General features: G+C 39.5%; 1 protein-coding gene across 2 annotated transcripts in view; it reads left to right on the forward strand.

Annotated features, from left to right (window-relative positions):
• Nucleotides 1–19,155, forward strand: part of BPTF (bromodomain PHD finger transcription factor) — a 158,151-nt gene that overhangs the window by 34,260 nt on the left and 104,736 nt on the right. The window contains exons 3-5 of one of the 2 annotated variants that reach the window (XM_006146777.2): nt 10,994–11,217; nt 16,285–16,491; nt 17,038–17,226. In XM_006146777.2, coding sequence (XP_006146839.1) covers nt 10,994–11,217; nt 16,285–16,491; nt 17,038–17,226 — 620 coding nt within the window. The remainder of the gene's footprint in view (nt 1–10,993; nt 11,218–16,284; nt 16,492–17,037; nt 17,227–19,155) is intronic. The other variant, XM_027771167.1, reaches the window with a different exon arrangement.

Genomic DNA, 19,155 nt, shown 5'->3' on the forward strand with positions numbered 1-19,155 from the left:
TGTTACCTTAATCCAGAAACGGATATGAGAAACTGTATATAAGGTTTTAAATGTGAGCTAGAGAGATAGATAGATAGATAGATTTCCGCCCCCCCCCCCCCAACTCGCTTTTTGCTTTAGGGTGCATATGGCTCACCGGAGAGACAGAGATAGACAGAAAGTGATAAATCACCCCCTGGGGGGATGGCCACAACTCAGTTCCTTCTCCTACATTCTCCTCTCAGCGTTTTGGGCATGCACGCACATCTAGCATGAATTTGAAGCTGCCAGGCCTAGGACCTGAACTGCAGTTGGCCAAGTGGGAGTCCAGTGCCGTAACAACTACACCATCTGCTGGCCCCTTTAATATGTATTGTATGTCTTTTGATTTGGATCAGTTATTTGAAAAACTAAGTGTAATTTTGTTCCTTGTTCGTAAATCTCACAAGTATCTTGGCATGGTGTTCATTGGCCATATTTTTTTTTGATATCTTATTATTACAGTATAGCACAGAAACCTTTGTGAACAAGGTCATCACGAATGTCGAGATAACTGTTAACCACATCTTCGTTTGAACTTTAATGCTGTGTTGTCATTGTAAGTGCACCTTCAGTCACACCACCTGTCCCGGAGCCTAGTGATTGTACTCTAGACATTCAGCAGTAAAGGCCGTGTCCTCTTAGTCTCAGATACCCTCCAGAAAGGAGCTCCTGATCATCCAGATTGCTGTGAACAAATTAGAGAGTGAAATCTACTCCATGCTCCTATCCTCCCATTCCTATGCTTTCCTTCCCTATGCTGTCTTTCCTCATCTTTTTGGGTGTTCATTCTTACCACCTTTTTTCTTTCTTGTGCTGACAGTTTTGACCAGATAGAGACCAAAGGTACTTTGCCCTGATATATTGGATCTTTGGAAAAGTCACTATGTGTTTTTGCATAGGACAACAGAAAAAGGATGTCATGACTTGACATCAAGGTAGATTAGCCTGGAGCATCTTTAAGGCTTATTATATAGTAATCAGTAATCAAGGCCTTAGTTTTAGAGATCTGTAGGTAGACCTAGTCAGCTATGATTTAGTAGTAATAATAGCCACGATTAACATTTACTGAGTGCTTAATGTGTACCTCCCAGTATCCTAAGCATTTTATATGTATTTTTTCATTAATCCTTTCAGTACCCAATAATGTATGTAGTATGTTTGTCTGCATTTAATAGATGAAGAGACTAAAGCTCAAAGAGGTTAAATAATTTTCCCTTGGACTTTGCCCAAGACCCTAAGGCTGTCAGAGTTTTTTTTTTTAATTTTAAGAATTATTTTATTTATTTATTTATTTTAATTTGACCAGAGAGGGAGAGAGAGAGAGAGAGAAAGTGAGAAAGTAAGCCACCAGGTCCAGGATTTGAACCGCTGTCAGCCATGTGGGAATCCAGCACCCTTAACCACCACGCCACCTGCTGGCCCCAGGCTGTCAGAATTTTTTAAGAACCTGTTTATAAGAATATTTTCAAGGGACCAGGAGATGGCGTAATGGCTACATTGCTGGACTCCAATGTAGTTGACTGTGGTTCAAGTCCCGGACCCAGTGGCTTAAGCTCACACCAGGTGCATGTGTGTGCATGCCCAAAATCCCGAGAGGAGAAGGGATTGTGGCGTGACCATCCCCCCTGGGAGGTGATTTCTCACTTTCTGTCTCTCTCTGTCTTTCTTTTTTGGGGGGAGGGGGAGGTTTTTCTTTACAGAGTGTGTGTACTCGCCAGACAGACAGAGAGAGACATAGAGACAGAAAGCGAGAAATCCCCCCCCCCCAGGGGGGATGGCCACGCCACAATCCCTTCTCCTCCATTCTCCTCTCGGGATCTTGGGCATGCACGCACACGCTCCCGGCGTGAGCTTTAAGCCACCGGGTCCGGGAAGCGAACCGCGGTCGACTACGTGGGAGTCCAGCGACATAGCCATCACGCTAACTGCTGGTTCCCTCTCTCTGTCTTTCTGGCGAGCGCACGTGCCCTATAGCAAAAACCTCTCCAAAAAAAAAAAAAAAAGATTTTCAACACCTGATTTATCTTAAAGTTTATTACTGATTTCTTCCATGAGAGAGAGACAAAACCCTACCAGAGTCTTAACACCACAGTACACCCCTAGTTCAGCCAGCCCGTGCATGAGTGTGCATGTGCACCTACTATATTTAGGTCATAGACCTCACCTTAGGACGTGGGTCTGGGCCTTCCCATGTCTGTTTAGCCCCACAGGATTTGCATTATCACTGTACCACCATTGAGGCCTTTTCTTTCTTTCTTTCTTTCTTTTTTTTTTTTTTTTAAAAGAATTACTTTAACTATTTATTTTAATTTGACTAGAGAGGGGCAGAGAGAGAGAGAGAAAGAGAATCAAGCAAGTTGCCAGGTCTGAGACTCGAACCGTGGTCAGCTATGTGGGAGTCCAGCCACCATGCCACCTGCTGGACCCATCTGGGCCTTTTCACTGCTTCATTTTATACTAAGGTCTAGTTCCCAGACCATCATCATGAGAAGACTGTAACTTGCGTTGTTGTATAGCTGTTGAAATGTTTGTAACTGTGGGAGAAAGATACTGTCATGATTTTTTTATTTCTGAGACTCATTAAAAACTTGAAATAAAAATGTCTTTAGAAAATATAAACTAAATGAAGTGGCATTCCCAGAAAAATCTTGCACGTCACCACCTTCTGCATTCCTCTGATTGCTCAGATTTAAGTCCAAAATTAGAAAAAAAACATATAATCCATCAGATGACCAGAAACCACCACAGAGACGTAAGAAATATGAGAAACGAAGAAAATATATCTCCTCTAATCAAAAAAATAGCTCCTCTTGGGGATCAGCAGTTAGCGTAATGGCTATGTCGCTGGACTCCCACGTAGTCGACCGCGGTTCGCGTCCCAGACCTGGTGGCTTAAAACTCACGCCGGGCGTGTGTTTGTGCATGCCCAAGATCCCGAGACGAGACTGGAGGAGAAGGGATTGCGGCGTGGCCAGCCCCCCTGGGGGTTGATGTCTCGCTTTCTGTCTCTCTGTCTCTGTCTGTCTGGGGAGCGCACGTGCCCTATGGCAAAAACCTCTAAAAAAAAAAAAAAAGAAGAAGAAAAAAAAATAACTCCTCTTCCTCCACAAAGAATACAAGGGAACTCATGGAAATGTCAGATAAACAATTTAAAATATTCATAGTGACAGAGCCAACAGAGATACAAGAGAATAGACAAAACGAACTCCAGAAGATGCAAGAGAAAAGATACACCAAGTTCCAGGAGGTGAGGAAGTTCTTACACGATCTGAAAGAGAAGATACACATCATAAAAAAGAATCAAATGGAATTGTTAGAGATGAAGGCTGTAATACAGGAAATCAAAACTTCCATTGAAAGTAACAAAAGCAAATTAGACCACACAGAAGATCGAATCTCAGATGTAGATGGTAGAACCTCTGACCTAGAAAAATTCACCAAAAAGACTGAGGAAGTAACCCCCCAAAAGTGAGAATAACATATGAGTTATACTAGATACCATTAAATGCCCCAACATCTGGATCATCAGTATCCCTTAAGGTGAAGAAACTAATAAGGGTATAGATAATCTATTCCATGAAATCCTGGAAATAAAACTTTCCAAAGCTAGAGAAGCACTCGAATATCCAGACCGAAGAAATACAAAGGACCCCACATAGAATCGACCCGAGAAGGTCTTCCCCAAGGCACGTCGCCAGATTGACCAAAACCACAGACAGAGGCAAGATACTAAAATGGGCAAGAGAGAAAAACGGCAACTTACTTTCAAAGGATATCCCACGAGGCTAATGTCGGACCTTTGAAACAATGCAAGCAAGGAAAGAATGGGAAAATATAATCAAAGTGTTAAGTGAAAAACAATTTCAACCAAGAATATTATATTCAGCAAGATTATCTTTCATATGGGAAGAAAAGAGAAAAGCATTTTCAGATAAACAAAATCTGAAAGAATTTACCAATACCATACCAGCTCTCCAAAAAGTGCTGAAGGGAGTGCTATACCAGGGAAAACTAAAGCTGGACTCACAGAAATAAGAGTATAAGAAACAACCAAGAAAATGGCTAGCCTAATAATAGGGACAAGTCTGGAGTTGAATGTTAAATTCTGGAGTGTAAATGCAAAGATTAGACCTCAGTAACAATGCACATTCAATAGAAGAGAGATTAATTATTTCAGTCTGAACTAGTGAAATAAAATTTTTTCACTTTAGACTAAAACATTACTGATTATCTTTGATTTGTAAGTGTAAGTTTTGTCTTCTCGTGAACTATTGATAGGTTCATCTACCTATTGTTTGAACTGAATCCTAACTTTTCTCCTGGCTTTAAGTTTTAAGCAAATTTCTTTTAACATTCTTGGATTTTGATCTATTAAAACTAAGGCACTTTTTTGAAATTAAAAAATGCATTTAAAAATACCTATCAATACCTACTTAATGACTGCAGTAAGCTATATAGCCCCAGTGAGGTGCTACTTTATAGTATGTTCACTTTACTCACTGAGGTTTACCCCTAAAGTCAGACGTGTGTTCTTAAATATGTATATATCAGCTGTTCTTGATAGTAAGTCTTTAAATTAATTAAGATCTTTAGTGAATGAATAAAATGTGAAAAATATGGCATTGAAAACAACTATATACCAGAGACAGTGTGGGAGAAGGGGGGAGTTGGCAGAGGGTGAGAAGTAGGAAATCAAGGGAGAAGGGGAAAAAAAGGCAAAATATATGAGAAACAAGAAGTAGAAAATTATGTGTTGATGATAACATGTATGGTAATACTCTTGATTGAGCCAGTATACAATGTATACTGGATGGAAAACCTCATTTTGTAAATACTGTATTAATGTACAGTGAATTACTAAATAAATAATAAAAGAAAAAAGATAATTAAAATGATATACCTCAGTGACCCTGTTGTCCAGGGTAGGGTGTGTGCCTAAAACAAAGTCTGTCAGTGAACAGTTTTTAATGGTAATGTTAGCAGTTTATAGAAATTAAGTTTTTCTATATTGCTTTGGCTTATACATTTTAAAAAGTGTTATTTTCAAAGATTGACCATATAATGGGCCGTAAAAGAAGCCTATATAAATTTAAAAGTATAGAAACTACACTCAGTAACTTCTCTGACCACAGCAGAATTAAACTTGAAATCAACCACAGAAAGAACCCTCGAAAATATATAAAAAACAAGTAAACTTAAATAAGGTACTCTCAAATGACTTTGAAGCTATTGAAGAAATTAAGACTGAAATGAAAAGATTCATTGAGGGACCAGCAGATGGTATAATAGTTACTTTGCTGGACTACCTCCCAAGTAGTCAACTGTGGTTTGAGTCCCTGACCTGAAGACTTAAAACTCATGCCAGGCGTGTGTGCATGCATGCCCAAAATCACAAGAGGAGAATAGAGAAGGGATTGAGGTGTGGCCATCCCCGCGAGGGGTTGATTTCTCACTTTCTGTCTTTTTTTTTTTTTTTCTAATATACAACTGATATATTAGAAATACAGAAAATTATGAGAAAATACTATTAGCGACTATATGTCAGCAAACTAGAAACCTAGATGAGGTGGACAAATTTTTGGACAAGTATAAGTTACCCAGGTTGAATCAGGATGAAACAGAAAGCCTGACTAAATCAGTAACAAGTGATGAGATTAAGTCAGTGACAAATAGTCTCCCAATAAAGAAAAGTCCAGGTCCAGATGGGCTTCACTTCTGAATTCTACAAAACTTTTAAGGAGACACTAACTCTAGTTCTTAAAACTATTTTTTTTAAAGAATTATTTAATTTTATTTATTTATTCTAATTTGACCAGAGAGAGATAGAAAGAGAGAGGGAAAGTGAGAAAGCAAGCCACTAGCTCCGGGACTCAAACCGTGGTTGGCCATGTGGGAGTGTCCAGCGTCTCAACCACCATGCCACCTGCTGGTCCCCAAAACTATTTCTTTTTTGTTTAAATTAAAATAAATTATTTAACTTTATTATTATTATTTTCCAGTTTGATCAGAGAGAGACAGAGAAAAAGAGAAGGAAAGTGAGAAAGCAAGCCACCAGGTCTGGGACTTGAACTGCAGGTGGGCACGTGGGAGTCCAACATTAACCACCACACCACTTGCCGGCCTCTGAAATTCAAAAGGAAGTAATCACTTAAATTCATTTTATGAAGTCTCCTATCACCTTGATTCCAAAAGTGAACAGGAACATAACAACAACAACAAAAAACTACAGACCATTATCTCTAATGAATACTGATCCAAACATTTTCAACAAGATACTAGCAAATCAAATTCAGCATCATATTAAGGAGATTATACACTATCAGACCATTAAGTGCTATAGTGGTTAAGGCACTAGACCCCCGCACATGGCCAATCGTGGTTCAGTTGCCGTACCCAGTGATTTGAAACTCAGGCCAGATGCATGTGTGTGCACCTGCACACACCCTATAGCAAAAAATCTCTCTTAAAAGAAGAAAAGAAAGATGATATACCTTGATCAAGTAGGCTTTATCCCAGGATTCAAGGATGGTTAAATGTATGCAAAGTAATACATTAATACTACATTAACAGAAAGATAAAAATCATGCGATCAGGGCAGGCAGTTAGCATGGTGATTAAGGGCATTGGACTCCCACATGGCCTTAATCACCAGGTCCTCGACCTGGTGGCTTGCTTTCTTGCCTTTTCTGTCTCTCTCTTTCTACTTCTCTGGTCAAGTTAAAATAAATAAGTAAATAAATAAAGTTAAATAAAATAATTCTTAATAAAAGAAAAAAATCATATGATCATATCTCTTTCTTTTTTTAAAATAGTTATTTTTTTAAAAATTATTTATTATTTTTTCACATGAGTTTTGCCAGAGGAAGAGAGACAGAGGGAGGGAGAGGGAGAAAGCAAGCCACCAAGTTTGGGACTCGAACCGTGGACAGCCTTGTGGGAATTCCAGCACCTTAACCACCATGCCACCTGCTGGGCCCAAAATCATATGATCATATCTATAGATGTAGAAAACGGTTTTGATAAAATACAGCATTCCTTCATGATCAAGACTCTCACCAAAATAGGGACAAAAAGCTTATTTTTCAGCACAGTAAAATCCATATATGCCTGTTCTCTCATTGAAAACGTCATACTGAATGGGAAAAAGTTAAAAGCCTTCCTACTAAACGTTGGAATGAGAGAAAGCTGCCCATTTTTTCCACTCTTTTTCAACATAGTGCTGGAAAGTCCTAGCCGATGTAGTGAGACAAGAGAGCAAGATAAAATGCATTGAAATAGGACAAGAAGAAGGTAAATTGTCCTTATTTGCCGAGGATATGTTTATATACAAAGGAATCCATGAAAACGCCTAGAAGTGATAAATGAATTCAGTAAAGTAGCAGGATACAGAGTCAATATACAGAATTCTATAGTATTTTTATACAATAGCAATGAACAGACCAAGATGGAACTTAAGAAGTAATTCCATTTATAGAAGCTACAAAATTAGTAAGATACCTAGGAGTAAACTTAACCAGAGGTCAAAGACCTCTACAAGGAAAACTATGAAAAACTGAAAAAAGAAATTGAGTATAGTACCAAAAAAAAAGGACATCTGTCGAAGATTTTGGATTGGAAAAACCAGTCTAATCAAAATGTTGGTTATATCCAAATTAATTTTCCTATTTATTGTGATTTTGACTTAATTTACCCGAGACATTCTTCACAGAAATAGAAAAAGAAAATCTATCAAATTTGTCTGCAATAATAAGAGAACCCATATTGCCAATGCAGTACTGTGTAAAAAGAATGAAATAGGAGGCATCTCACTACTTGGCTTTAGAATATATTACAAAGAGGTGATAATTGAAACAGCAGGGTACTGGCATAGAAATAGACCCAGAAGCTCAATGGGACAGAGTAGAGAATCCAGAAGTAAACCTCAAGTCATACAGCCAGCTGATCATTGACAGAGGGTACATGACAATGCAGTGGAGAAAAGAAAGTCTTATCAGCAAATGGTACTGGAAGAACTGGATATTCACTTTTAGAAAAATGAAACTGGACCCCTTTCACCATTAACAAGTATCAACTCAGAATGGATTTAAGATTTAAATATAAAGCCTCAAAACTATGAAACTACTAGTAGAAAATATAGGGGATGGGAACCAGCAGTTAGCGTAATGGCTATGTTGCTGGACTCCCACTTAGTCGACCACGGTTCATGTCCTGGACCCGGTGGCTTCAAACTCACGCCAGGCGCGTGTGCGTTTGTGCCCAAGATCCCAGGAGGAGAATGGAGGAGAAGGGATTGCGGCATGACCATCCCCCCTGGTGGGTGATTTCTCGCTTTCTGTCTCTCTGTCTCTCTCTGTCTGTCTGGCGAGCGCACACGCCCTATAGCGAAAATCTCTCCGAAAAAAAAATATAAGGGAAACTTGAAGATCTTGGAGTAGGCAAAGATTTTTTTAATAAGCCTTAAAGCATAGGTAGTCGTCCCCAAAATAGACAAGTGGGATTACATTAAGCTAAAAAGTTTTCTCTCAGCAAAGGAAAACATTAATTAGAGGGAAAAGACAACCCTCTGAATTGGAAAGAATATTTGCAAACTATTCTGCAGACAAGGAATTGATATTTAGAATATATAGGGAATTTATACAGCTTGCTCATTAAAAAAATGAATAATCCTATTTATTTATTTTGCGAGTATCTGTCTTTTTTTCTTTTTTTGGAGAGGTTTTTTGTTATATGGCGTGTGTGCTCATTAGAAAGAGAGAAACAGAGGGACAGAAAGCGAGAAATCGCCCTCCCCAGTGAGGATGGCCATGCCGCAGTCCCTTCTCCTCCATTCTCCTCTCGGGATCTTGGGCACAAATGCACACGTGCCGGCGTGACTTTAAGCCACCAGATCTGGGACTTGAACCATGGTGAACTACATGGGAGTCCAGCAACATAGCCATTATGCCAACTGCTGGTCCCTGGGGCGTGTTTTTCATGCCACTGTGTTTGGTATGTTTTTCAGGACACGTGAACTGTGGTTGGCCATGTGATTTCTGGCTCCTTAGACATTAGGCTGGGGGACTGTGCCTATCACAACACCTTTAAGTCCTTTTTTTTTTTACTTTATTATTTGTTTATTTATTTATTTCAGTTTGCCCAGAGAGGGACAGAGTGAGAGAGTGAGAGAGAGAGAGAGCGCTAGCTCCCAGGAGGATAGCTATACCATAATACCTTTTCTTCCATTCTCTTCTTGGGATTTTGAGAATTTTTGTTTTTTTCTTTTGAGAGATTTTTGCTATAGGGTGCATGTGCTTGCTGAAGAGACAGAGACAGAGAGAGAGACAGAACATGAGAAAACATTCCCTGGGGGGGGTGGGGGGTATGGCCATGCCACAGTCCTTTTGCCTCCATTCTCCTCTCAGGATCTTGGGCATGCACACACATGTACCTGGTGTGAGTTCAAGCCACTGGGTCTGGACTTGAATCGCGGTTGACCATGTGGGAGTCCATTGCCTTAACTACTTTTCCACCTGCTGGCCCTGTGGGCATGTTTTTAAGCTGCAGGGTCCAGGAATCAAACTGTGCTGTCAGCTGTATGGGATCCAGTTACCTTAACCAGTATCTCACTGGCTGGTCTTATTTGTTTGTTTATTTACTTGCTCGTTTTTGATTGTCACAATCTCTATTGAAAGTCTTCAACTCTGTTAAAAAATAGTGGTGAGGCCATGTGGCCAACTGTGGTTCAAGTTTCAGACCTGGAAGTTTACTTTCTCACCTTTCCTTCTCCCCCCCACCACATCTGGTGAGCACATGTGCCCTATACCAAATAAAAATAATAGTAATAATGACAATAAATAAAATTAATTTTTTTTTAGAGATTTTTGTTATAAGGCACATGCACTTGCCAGAGAGACAGAGACAGAAAGCAAGAAATTACCTCTGGGGGTGATGGCTATACCACAGTTCCTTGTGATCTTGGGCATGCTCACACATGTACCCAGTATGAATTTTGTTTTATTTTTAAATAATTATTTTTTTATTTGCTATTGTTATTATGATTTAATTTGACCAGAGAAAGAGAGAAAGGGAAAGTGAAAAAGCAAGCCACGAGGTCCAGGCCTCAAACCATCATCAGCCATGTGGGAGTCAGTACCTTAACTATTGCACCACCTGCCGGCCCTGGGCCCAGTATGAGTTTTAAACTGCTGTGTCCAGGACTCGAACCACAGTCATCTACCTGGGAGTCCAGCTACATAACCATTCCACCATCTGCTGGTCCCTAAAATTAAATCATTCTTAAAAAATAAAAAGAATGAAACCTTAGGAGAATTTTAGGCAGGAGAGAAGACCATTCCTCTGTGCTTCAGTTGGAGCCTCAGTTGTCCATAAGCAGAGCGGAATTATGAGAGACATTATTGCTCAGTGGAAATGACTTCTCTAAAGACCAGAGTTTAGCAAAGCATTTATACCATTTTGATGGAAATATTTCTAAACTGTCTTATTATGAGAAAATACACTCTACCTGTTCTATACTGAACTGAACACATTTTAAATGTTTCTGGTGGGCTCAGGGGTTACAATTCTGTTTATAATAATTGTTACATTGATGATCTTAGCATTGATTGAATTGTTAATGGAAACTGCCCTTCACCAAACACTTCCACATGGCTCTCAATTCTGAGGCCTTGTTTGCAGAGGCAGGCACATTTGTGGATATCCTTCTGCATGGCTGTATTCATACCTCTCTTCTGCTTCTACTACTCCCTTATTATTTTGCCCTAAGTTGCTGTGGGGCGAAGATGTCAAAAATAACTAGAGATTGCTCAGATAAAAGAAGAGTAAACTGAGTTTGCATAAGACCTGAGTGGATCTCTTAGGAGTGTGTATGTTGACCTTTAGTACATAAATATTATGTAGCTTTTCACTGGGTAAATGAAACTGTTGGGTAAGTGGGATTATCTGACATGTGAAGTATTTCCCCCTTTTTAAACAGAGAAGAAGACACAGAAAATGAAAATGAAAAGAAAATTTGGTACTACAGCACAAAGGTCCAGCTTGCGGAATTAATCGATTGTTTAGATAAAGATTATTGGGAAGCAGAACTTTGTAAAGTTTTAGAAGAAATGCGTGAAGAAATCCACCGGCATATGGACATCACCGAAGACCTGACCAATAAGGCTCGAGGCAGTAACAAATCCTTTCTGGCGGCAGCTAACGGTGAGAGGGGCATTTTCTCTCTCTTTTTTTGTTTGTTAAATTTGAGATAAATGCTTAGTATGAAGTGTTATATAAATGCTTCATGATAAAATTTGAAAATACATTAAAAATGTTAAGTATGTATATTTTACTTTCATTTTTATAAGGAATTTTTTTGGGGGGAGTATGAGATTTTTGCTATAGGGCACATATGCTCACTGGAGTGACAGAAAGAGAGAAGTCACCCCCCAGGGGGGATGGCCCTGCTGCAATTCCTTCTCCCAGGGTTTTCGGCACACACACAAATGCACCTGGCATGAGTTTTAAGCCACTGGGTTTGGGACTCAAACCACAGGCGACTACATGGGAGTCCAGTGATGTAACCGTTATTCCATCTGCTGATCCCAGTTGTCAGGTATTTTCTGTTAATAAAATACCCTCAACAAGGACTTTCTCGTGTTCCTCTCATGGATATCATGAGGTTATGGATTTTTGGGAGGGAGAGACTACAGAGCTGATGTGCCCGTCTTGTCACATCGAGAGTACATGCCATCACCATGCCTTATCACTGATGATATGAACCTTCATCACCTGGTTGAGATAGTGCTCGTCAGGTTCCCCCTCTTCTGTAGTCCCTAAAAGCGTGCTTTTCGGAAGGAAGTCGCTTTATACAGCCCACAGTAAGGAGAGGGAAGTTGTGCTCTGCCTCCTTGTGGGGCATTAACTACATAAATCATTTGGAATTGTTTTTGCACAGGAGGTTTATCTATTCTCTGTTTATTCAGTTATTTTTTCTATTAGTTGGATCGATAATTATTTTATACTTTAGATTATATGTTGCTTAACTCTTTTTATTCTTTGTGGATTAAAAAATAATAAATACATGTTTTAAAAATGCTTTAAATAGGAACCCAAAGGTGGTGTAGTAAATGTTCTCAGTAGCCATTGCTAGAGCAGCCCACGGAAGCCCATTTCTGCCCGCGTCTAAAGGTCACACCATGTTTTCGCAGATTGCCACTTTCCACATAAAATGAATGAAAAATAAAAATCTCACACATTCCTAATCCCCAGTCTCCCCCCACCCAGAGGCAGTCTTTACTGTAATTTTTAATTGTTTATTCTGACAGATATAGTCTGTGTATGTTTAAAAATTATCACCTGTGTTGTGTTGTGTGTGTGTGTGTGTGTGTTTTAACTAAGTGAATACGACTTAAAAAAAAAAAAAATTGGCCAGAGGGTGCATGTACTCACCAGAGAGAGAGAAAGAGAGAGAGAAAGTAAGAAACCACCCCCATGGAGAATGGTCATGCCTAAGTCCCTTCCCCATTTCTTTCTCCTTTTGGGATTTTGGGCACTGGATCCCACATGACTGACTGGTTCACATCCTGGACCTAATGGTCCAGCTGGCAGTTGAAGATCAGGATATAATTATGTCTGAAAGTGAGGATTAATGTGTCTTGCAGAAAAACAGGTAGTTGGTAACTATGCTTTCTTCTTCCAAATGAGAAGTTCTTTAAAAATAATGACTGGGGCACTCTCGTTGATGGCTTTCATGTACTTAGCCAGAGTAAAGGAAGCTTGGATAAATCAACTCCAAGGCAGTCTGTATAGGGTCACTTGTGTGGCACAGTGGTAAGGCACTCGCTGCTCAAGAGAAGCAGGATTCCACATGCTGACCTCAGTTTGAATCCCCTGCCTGGTCACCCTGAAACCTGCTGGGCATGGACATGAGTGCTTTAGACCCACAGGCTGGAGGGCTGCAAGAAGGGGGTTATGGCATGACCAGACCCTGTGAGTGGCACTCCTCTCGCTCGTGCTCTCTTTTGCTGTCGCTCTCACACTCTTAAGCTCCATTATGCACAAACATGTGCTCTGTAATGAGTAAAGAGAAAAGGGCAGTCTATGTAGGTAGGTAAAAGGATGCAAGGAAATAATGTAACAGGGATCCTGGGCTGACTTGGATAATGAAGAGGACAGAAAATATGCTGGTTACAGTTCTTCAATTTGGGGGCCAGCAGATGGCATAGCGGTTATGTTGCTGAACTCTTAGATGGCTATCTGCAGTTTAAGTTCTGGACCCAGTGGGCTTGAAACTTATGTGGGGTGCATTTGCATATGTGCCCAAGATCCCGGAAGGAGAATGAAGGAAAAGGGATTGTGGCATGGCCATTGCCCCGCCGGGTGATTTCTTACTTTGCCTCTCACTATCTCCTCCCTCCCCCCATCCCTCCGCAAGTGTATGCACTCCAAGGCCAAAACCTCTTTAAAAAAAAAATTCAGTTGGAAATTGTCCTGTAACTGTTTTAGATGTTTCTATAATTATATAATCCAAACTCTTATAGGAATTAGGAGTAGGAATTAACTCCAGCTGGCTCAGATCTTACCACTTTTCTTGGGACCAGCAAGTGGCATAATGGTTATGTCGCTGAACCCCCATGTAATCGACCACGGTTCGAGTTCTGAACTCAGCAGCTTAAAACTCACACTGGGTGCATGTGTGTGTGTGCCCAAAATTCTGAGAGGAGAGTGGAGGAGAAAGGATTGCAGGATGGCCATCTCCAGGGGATGATTTCTCGCTTTCTGTCTCTCTGTCTCTCCAGCGAGTGCACATGCCCTATAGCAAAAATCTTTCATTAAAAAAAAAAAAAAAACAACAAAAAACTTAACATTTTTCCAATAAAGGTCAATATTTTCCGATGATAGCTTAATAAGGTTTTTCTTTGCTGTCTTTTAGAAAATAATTTAAAATTTTATTTATTATTATTTAATTTGACCAGAGCTAGACAGAGAGAGAAAGGGAAAATAAGAAAGCACACCACCAGGTCCTGGACTTGAACTGGAGTCTGGCATGTTGGAGTCCTGCACCTTACCCACCACGGCACCTACTGGCTCCTGTAAGGTTTTTCTAATCCCAGAAAATAGGCTACTTACCTACAAATTAAGAAATATTCATTGGGGCTGGCAGGTGACATGGTGTTTAAGGGCACTGGACTCCCATATGGCTAACTATGGTTTGAGTCCTGGGCCTGGTGGCTTGCTTTCTTACTCCCCCCGACCCCCTCTCACTCTGTCTCTCTCTGGTCAAATTAAAATAAATAAAATAAAGTAAAAAATTTTAAAAATTGATCAAAATGAAGATAGAGAATGGCTAAATAAGAAAATAAAACAAGAAAATGTAAAGAAGGAGATAATGAAGCCCAAACTGCACACTACCTGGACTCCCACAGGGCTAGCCACAGTTTGGGTCCCAGACTCGGTGACTTGCTTTCTCACTTTCCCTCTCTCTGTCTCTCTGTTTCTGGTGAGAACATGAGCCTTATAGCAAATTAAAATAATAATAGAATATAAGATTAAATAAAAGTTCTGCCCCTTTAAATAAAACTTGAGTGAACTACCCACACAGACACACGCAGATGTAGAGGCAGCAATAGTACAAGTGAATATAGACATGGGTTAGTATACTGATTTGGCTTTCCCAGACCTGTTGGTTGAAAGAGCCTAGAAGCAGCAACATCCAAGTAATAACCAGCCCACCTGATATCTAGATTGTGGCTGCTAAGCATCATTTATCAATTTGGGCGAGGGATACGGAAGGACCAGGCCAGTGGGTGGTATAGTCGTTAAAGCACTGGATCCCGCATGGCCAACTCTATTGGTTCAAATCCTGGAACCAGTGGCCTGATAAACATTCTGGGTTTGTGTGCATACATGCCCAAAATCCCGAGAGGAGAATGGAGAAGATGGAATTGCAGCATGGCCATCCCTCTTGGGGAGTGATTTCGTTCTTTCTCTCTGTCTCTCTCTGGCAAGTACATGTGCTCTATAGCAAAAAAAAAAAAAAAAAAAAACTAAAACATAAAGGACCAGGGCTTCTTAAATGGCAGATTTTAGGGCTTGGGCAGGTAACAGATGGAGTGCGCCAGGAGCATCTTGTAATGTTGGAAGTTAGGAAATACGTAATGAATGACTGAAGGAATGAGAGGTGTCAGAGAACAGGGAACTCCAATAAGGCTCTTAGTGGCCCAAATTGGAACAATTTGATCAACAAAATAAAAAATGATAGTATTGAGTTATAAGCCAGAGGATATAACTGATAGTGTTGTGTGCACACTGATAGGTGTCCCCTGTGGTCTGTACCCTGTGGTACTTCCTAGACCCTGTGTTCAGTGCTGGACTTTAGGATCACTGTGCCTAAGTAGGACGAATAGCCCCCTTAGAACTTGGTGACTTTCAGAACAGTTGATAGGACTTCAGAGAGAAAAGTTGTTTCCGAGTGGGCTTCTCATGTTATGATTGGTGAAATAGAGGCCTGGAGAAGGTAGGTAGCTTGCCCAGGGTCACAGAGCTAATTCAAGTTGGAGCTTAGTAGGTCCAGGGTCTCAGGTTCTGATCACTGCACCCTGCCTCCCAGTCTGTCAGCTTCTGCATAGTTTTTGTTACACATATGTCAGAGGATGTAACGGATATCTAAGTTCAGTCTCAGTTTCATGCCCAGCCACAGTAGTATGCACTGGATACTCTCTCTCTCTTTAACATTTATTTATCTGGTTTTTTGGTGTGTTTTTTGGGCCTCTTGGTCTGGGACTTGAACTGTAATTGCCCATGTGGGAGTTCAGCACCTCAACCACCATACTACCTGTTGGTCCCTGGAGAGTTTCTCAGCAGGCTGAGGCCACCTGAAAGGTTCAGGTTGATTCCTGGCCCATTGTAAAAAAGCTCGGCGTGGCAATGCATGCCTGTGGTTCTAGCTGCCCAGGAGGCTGCTGCAGGAAGATCAAGACACAGAGAGACCCTGTCTAAAAAACACCAGCACCACCACACACACCAGAATTTTCAAAAACCATACTAATTTGCTTAAAGAAAGTACGGCTTGTAATTAGCATGTATTTCATAGAAATAATGGTACCCATTTTGGTTGATTTCTCTAAACAAAATTTTGTTAGTAATCTTAGTTCTTCTTTTATAATTCTAATGCTTTTACTATATTTAATTTTTCTTTTTAATAATGTATCATAACTCTTAAATGTCATTTGTACTTTTATGTCTGTTTATATATGGAAATACAATTTTTTATTTGTTTCATTACAGAAGAAATTTTGGAATCCATAAGAGTCAAAAAGGGAGATGTTGATAATGATAAAAACCCAGAAGAAATAGAAAAAGACAAGAATGAGACTGAGGATAATGGCTGTAAAGATGCTGAGAAAAGCAATGAGGAGTGTGAAGACCAGTCCCTTGAAAAAGACAGTGATGTCAAAACACCAGATGATGATCCTGAGCAAGGAAAATCTGAGGGTAAAGAGATATCTTTCATCAGTGTCATTTTTATAAAACTTTCAGTTTTAGTTGTGATTGAAAAGGAAACTTTTTTTTATCACAAACAAGTACTTAATTTTGTATTTGGAAAGAAATTAGAATACCCTGTCCCTAAAATGTGCATAGCAGTTGTAATGAGTTTTATGTATGTGAATTTGCTGTTCTACCAACCTCTCTGTACTTCCTGATAAGCCGCCATTTTTCTGTGTGATTTGTTGGTGAGAAATTACTATTTTTATACCAGAACATATACTACTTATACATACTTACATGTACTTTTATATGTGATGAAATATGTTCACTTTATATTAATTATTTAAACATTCTTAATATATTAAATATTTTAAAATATTCTTTGGATTACCTATTGCAAAATATCCCAGAATCTTATTGCTTTAAAATGGCCATCAACTAGAACCAGGTTTTTTGTGCTTGGTCATTTTAAGCAGTTGATTGAATGTGGCCATTTGTGCTAAAGCAGTTTTAAAGAGTATCTTTAAAGTTTTGTTGTGCATTTTACTATAGAGCCAACAGAAGTTGGGGATAAAGGTAACTCTGTGTCAGCAAATCTTGGCGACAACACAACAAATGCTTCTCCAGAAGAGACTAGTCCCTCTGAGAGGAGGAGCCCTGTGGGGTGTCTCTCAGAAACCCATGATAGCAGCAACATGGCAGAGAAGAAGGTGGCATCTGATCTCCCCCAGGATGTGCCAGGTACAGAGGGCAGTGTATCCATGCCTCTGTAATGGGGGGAATCCTTCCCTTTCGTAGTAAAAGCTGAATGTCACCTAAAACTTTAAAGTGTGTGTCCACTCATGCTGCTCGCTTACAGTGCCATCCCTGATGTGCAAAGTTGTCACCTAACATTTGGAGTTTGATAAATGTTCTTGCAGTTAGTGCTTGAAACTCATCATAATCCTCATGCTTTTTAAACTTCATTGAGCTGTTTTTGTTTAATAGCTTTAATTGTATTTATAGACTAAATTGGCTGATTTTTTATTTTGATTCTTTATGTACTAATGGTGCCATGTTAAATGATTTGACTCTTCTAGCTCAGTATATACTAACAGATTAATTTTATGTTTGCATGTGCTCATGTAGTTTTGACATTTCAAACCATAATGTTGTAGAAAATCACCACAAAACATTTCAACAAGATGTATGTGGACATAAACATATTAAGTTAATCAGTACTTTATATTCTAAACTTTTTTTTAAAAAGAATTATTTTATTTAACTTTACGTATTTATTTATTTATTTTAATTTGACCAGAGAGGGACAGAAAGAGAACAAGAAAGCAAGCCGCCAGGTCTGGGACTCTAACTGTGGTCGGCTATGGGGAGTTCAGCAACCTTGACCACCACCCCACCTGCTGGACTCTATAGTCTAAACTTTTAAACTAAAATTATACACAAACTATATCACACCAAGCATGTTATTATGCCTTTTTGCCTTTTATAAAAATGAAAAAGTTTTACCATAGGAGCTATATGTGTGCTTTACAAAATTCAGATGAGTAAAATAAGAAACATTGATCACCCACCAAAACCCAGAAATTATAGATAATACCACACTGGAAATCCTTAAAGATTCTTTTTAGTTTTTAGAGGATGTGTATGTGCTTGCCATAGAGAATCAGGGAGAAGGAGAGAGAGGAGGAAAAAACACACTCTCAGAACTAGTATTTGGAAGCCTGGCGTTGTAGGTCCACTTCTTTCAGTAAAGTTAATGTCATTTGATCTGTAAGTGTTCCTATTTTGCATCATGAAGGACTTTGACAACTCACACTTGTTCCTGTGGGGACTGCTTTCAGTGGAGTGTTTGTCAGCAGTGAGCTGTGCTGCTGAAACACCAGTGTGACATTAGGCACGTGTCAGTTTAGACATGTGGGCTCCAGGAGGAACATAGCAGTCATTAATGGTCCGCCATGTTTTTAACTGATGAGGCATTGATCATGAAGAAAAGTCTGGAAACTGTGCCTTCTGGTGAAATGAATAAAGACACCATTTTTTTTTTAGCTTTGAAAAGAATAGGCTTGGTATTGAAGGTTAGGAGTAGGAATAATGTCATTGTCTTCTAACACTTAATGGACTGATGTTGAGGGAGTAGGGATGTTGCTTGTTTTTTGACATGGAGAGCGTTAGGTTTTACAAGTAGAAGTTATAATGAATAGTGTTTTGATTCTGAAAACTGAAAACTTTATTAAAATTATAGATGTTTAGATATTATATAATAATAAATTTCCTTTCACAAGGGGCATTTTGTAGATATCTATCAGATATTTCCATGACAGTCTTTTATGGAATGGACTGGAGAAACTCAGAGACTGTAATTAAATTCTGTAATTTTATTTAAAGAATAATTTTATTTCACTTTATTCATTCATTCATTCATTCATTCATTCATTCTAATTTGACCAGAGAGGGACAGAGTGAGAAAGGGAAAGTGAAAGAGCAAGCCGGCAGGCCCAGGACTTGAACCACAGTTGGCCATATGGGAGTTCAGCACCTTTAACTACCATGCCACCTGCTGGACCCTATGGTGAGATCTTTAGATCCTATCCAGATTTTTTTTTTTTTTTTTTAAAAAAAAATTATTTTGGGCCCAACAAGAAAAAATTATTTTGGGACCAGCAGGTGGTG

This window comes from Tupaia chinensis, unplaced genomic scaffold (assembly GCF_000334495.1).
Source record: "Tupaia chinensis unplaced genomic scaffold, TupChi_1.0 Scaffold000187_1, whole genome shotgun sequence".
NCBI lineage: Eukaryota > Metazoa > Chordata > Mammalia > Scandentia > Tupaiidae > Tupaia > Tupaia belangeri.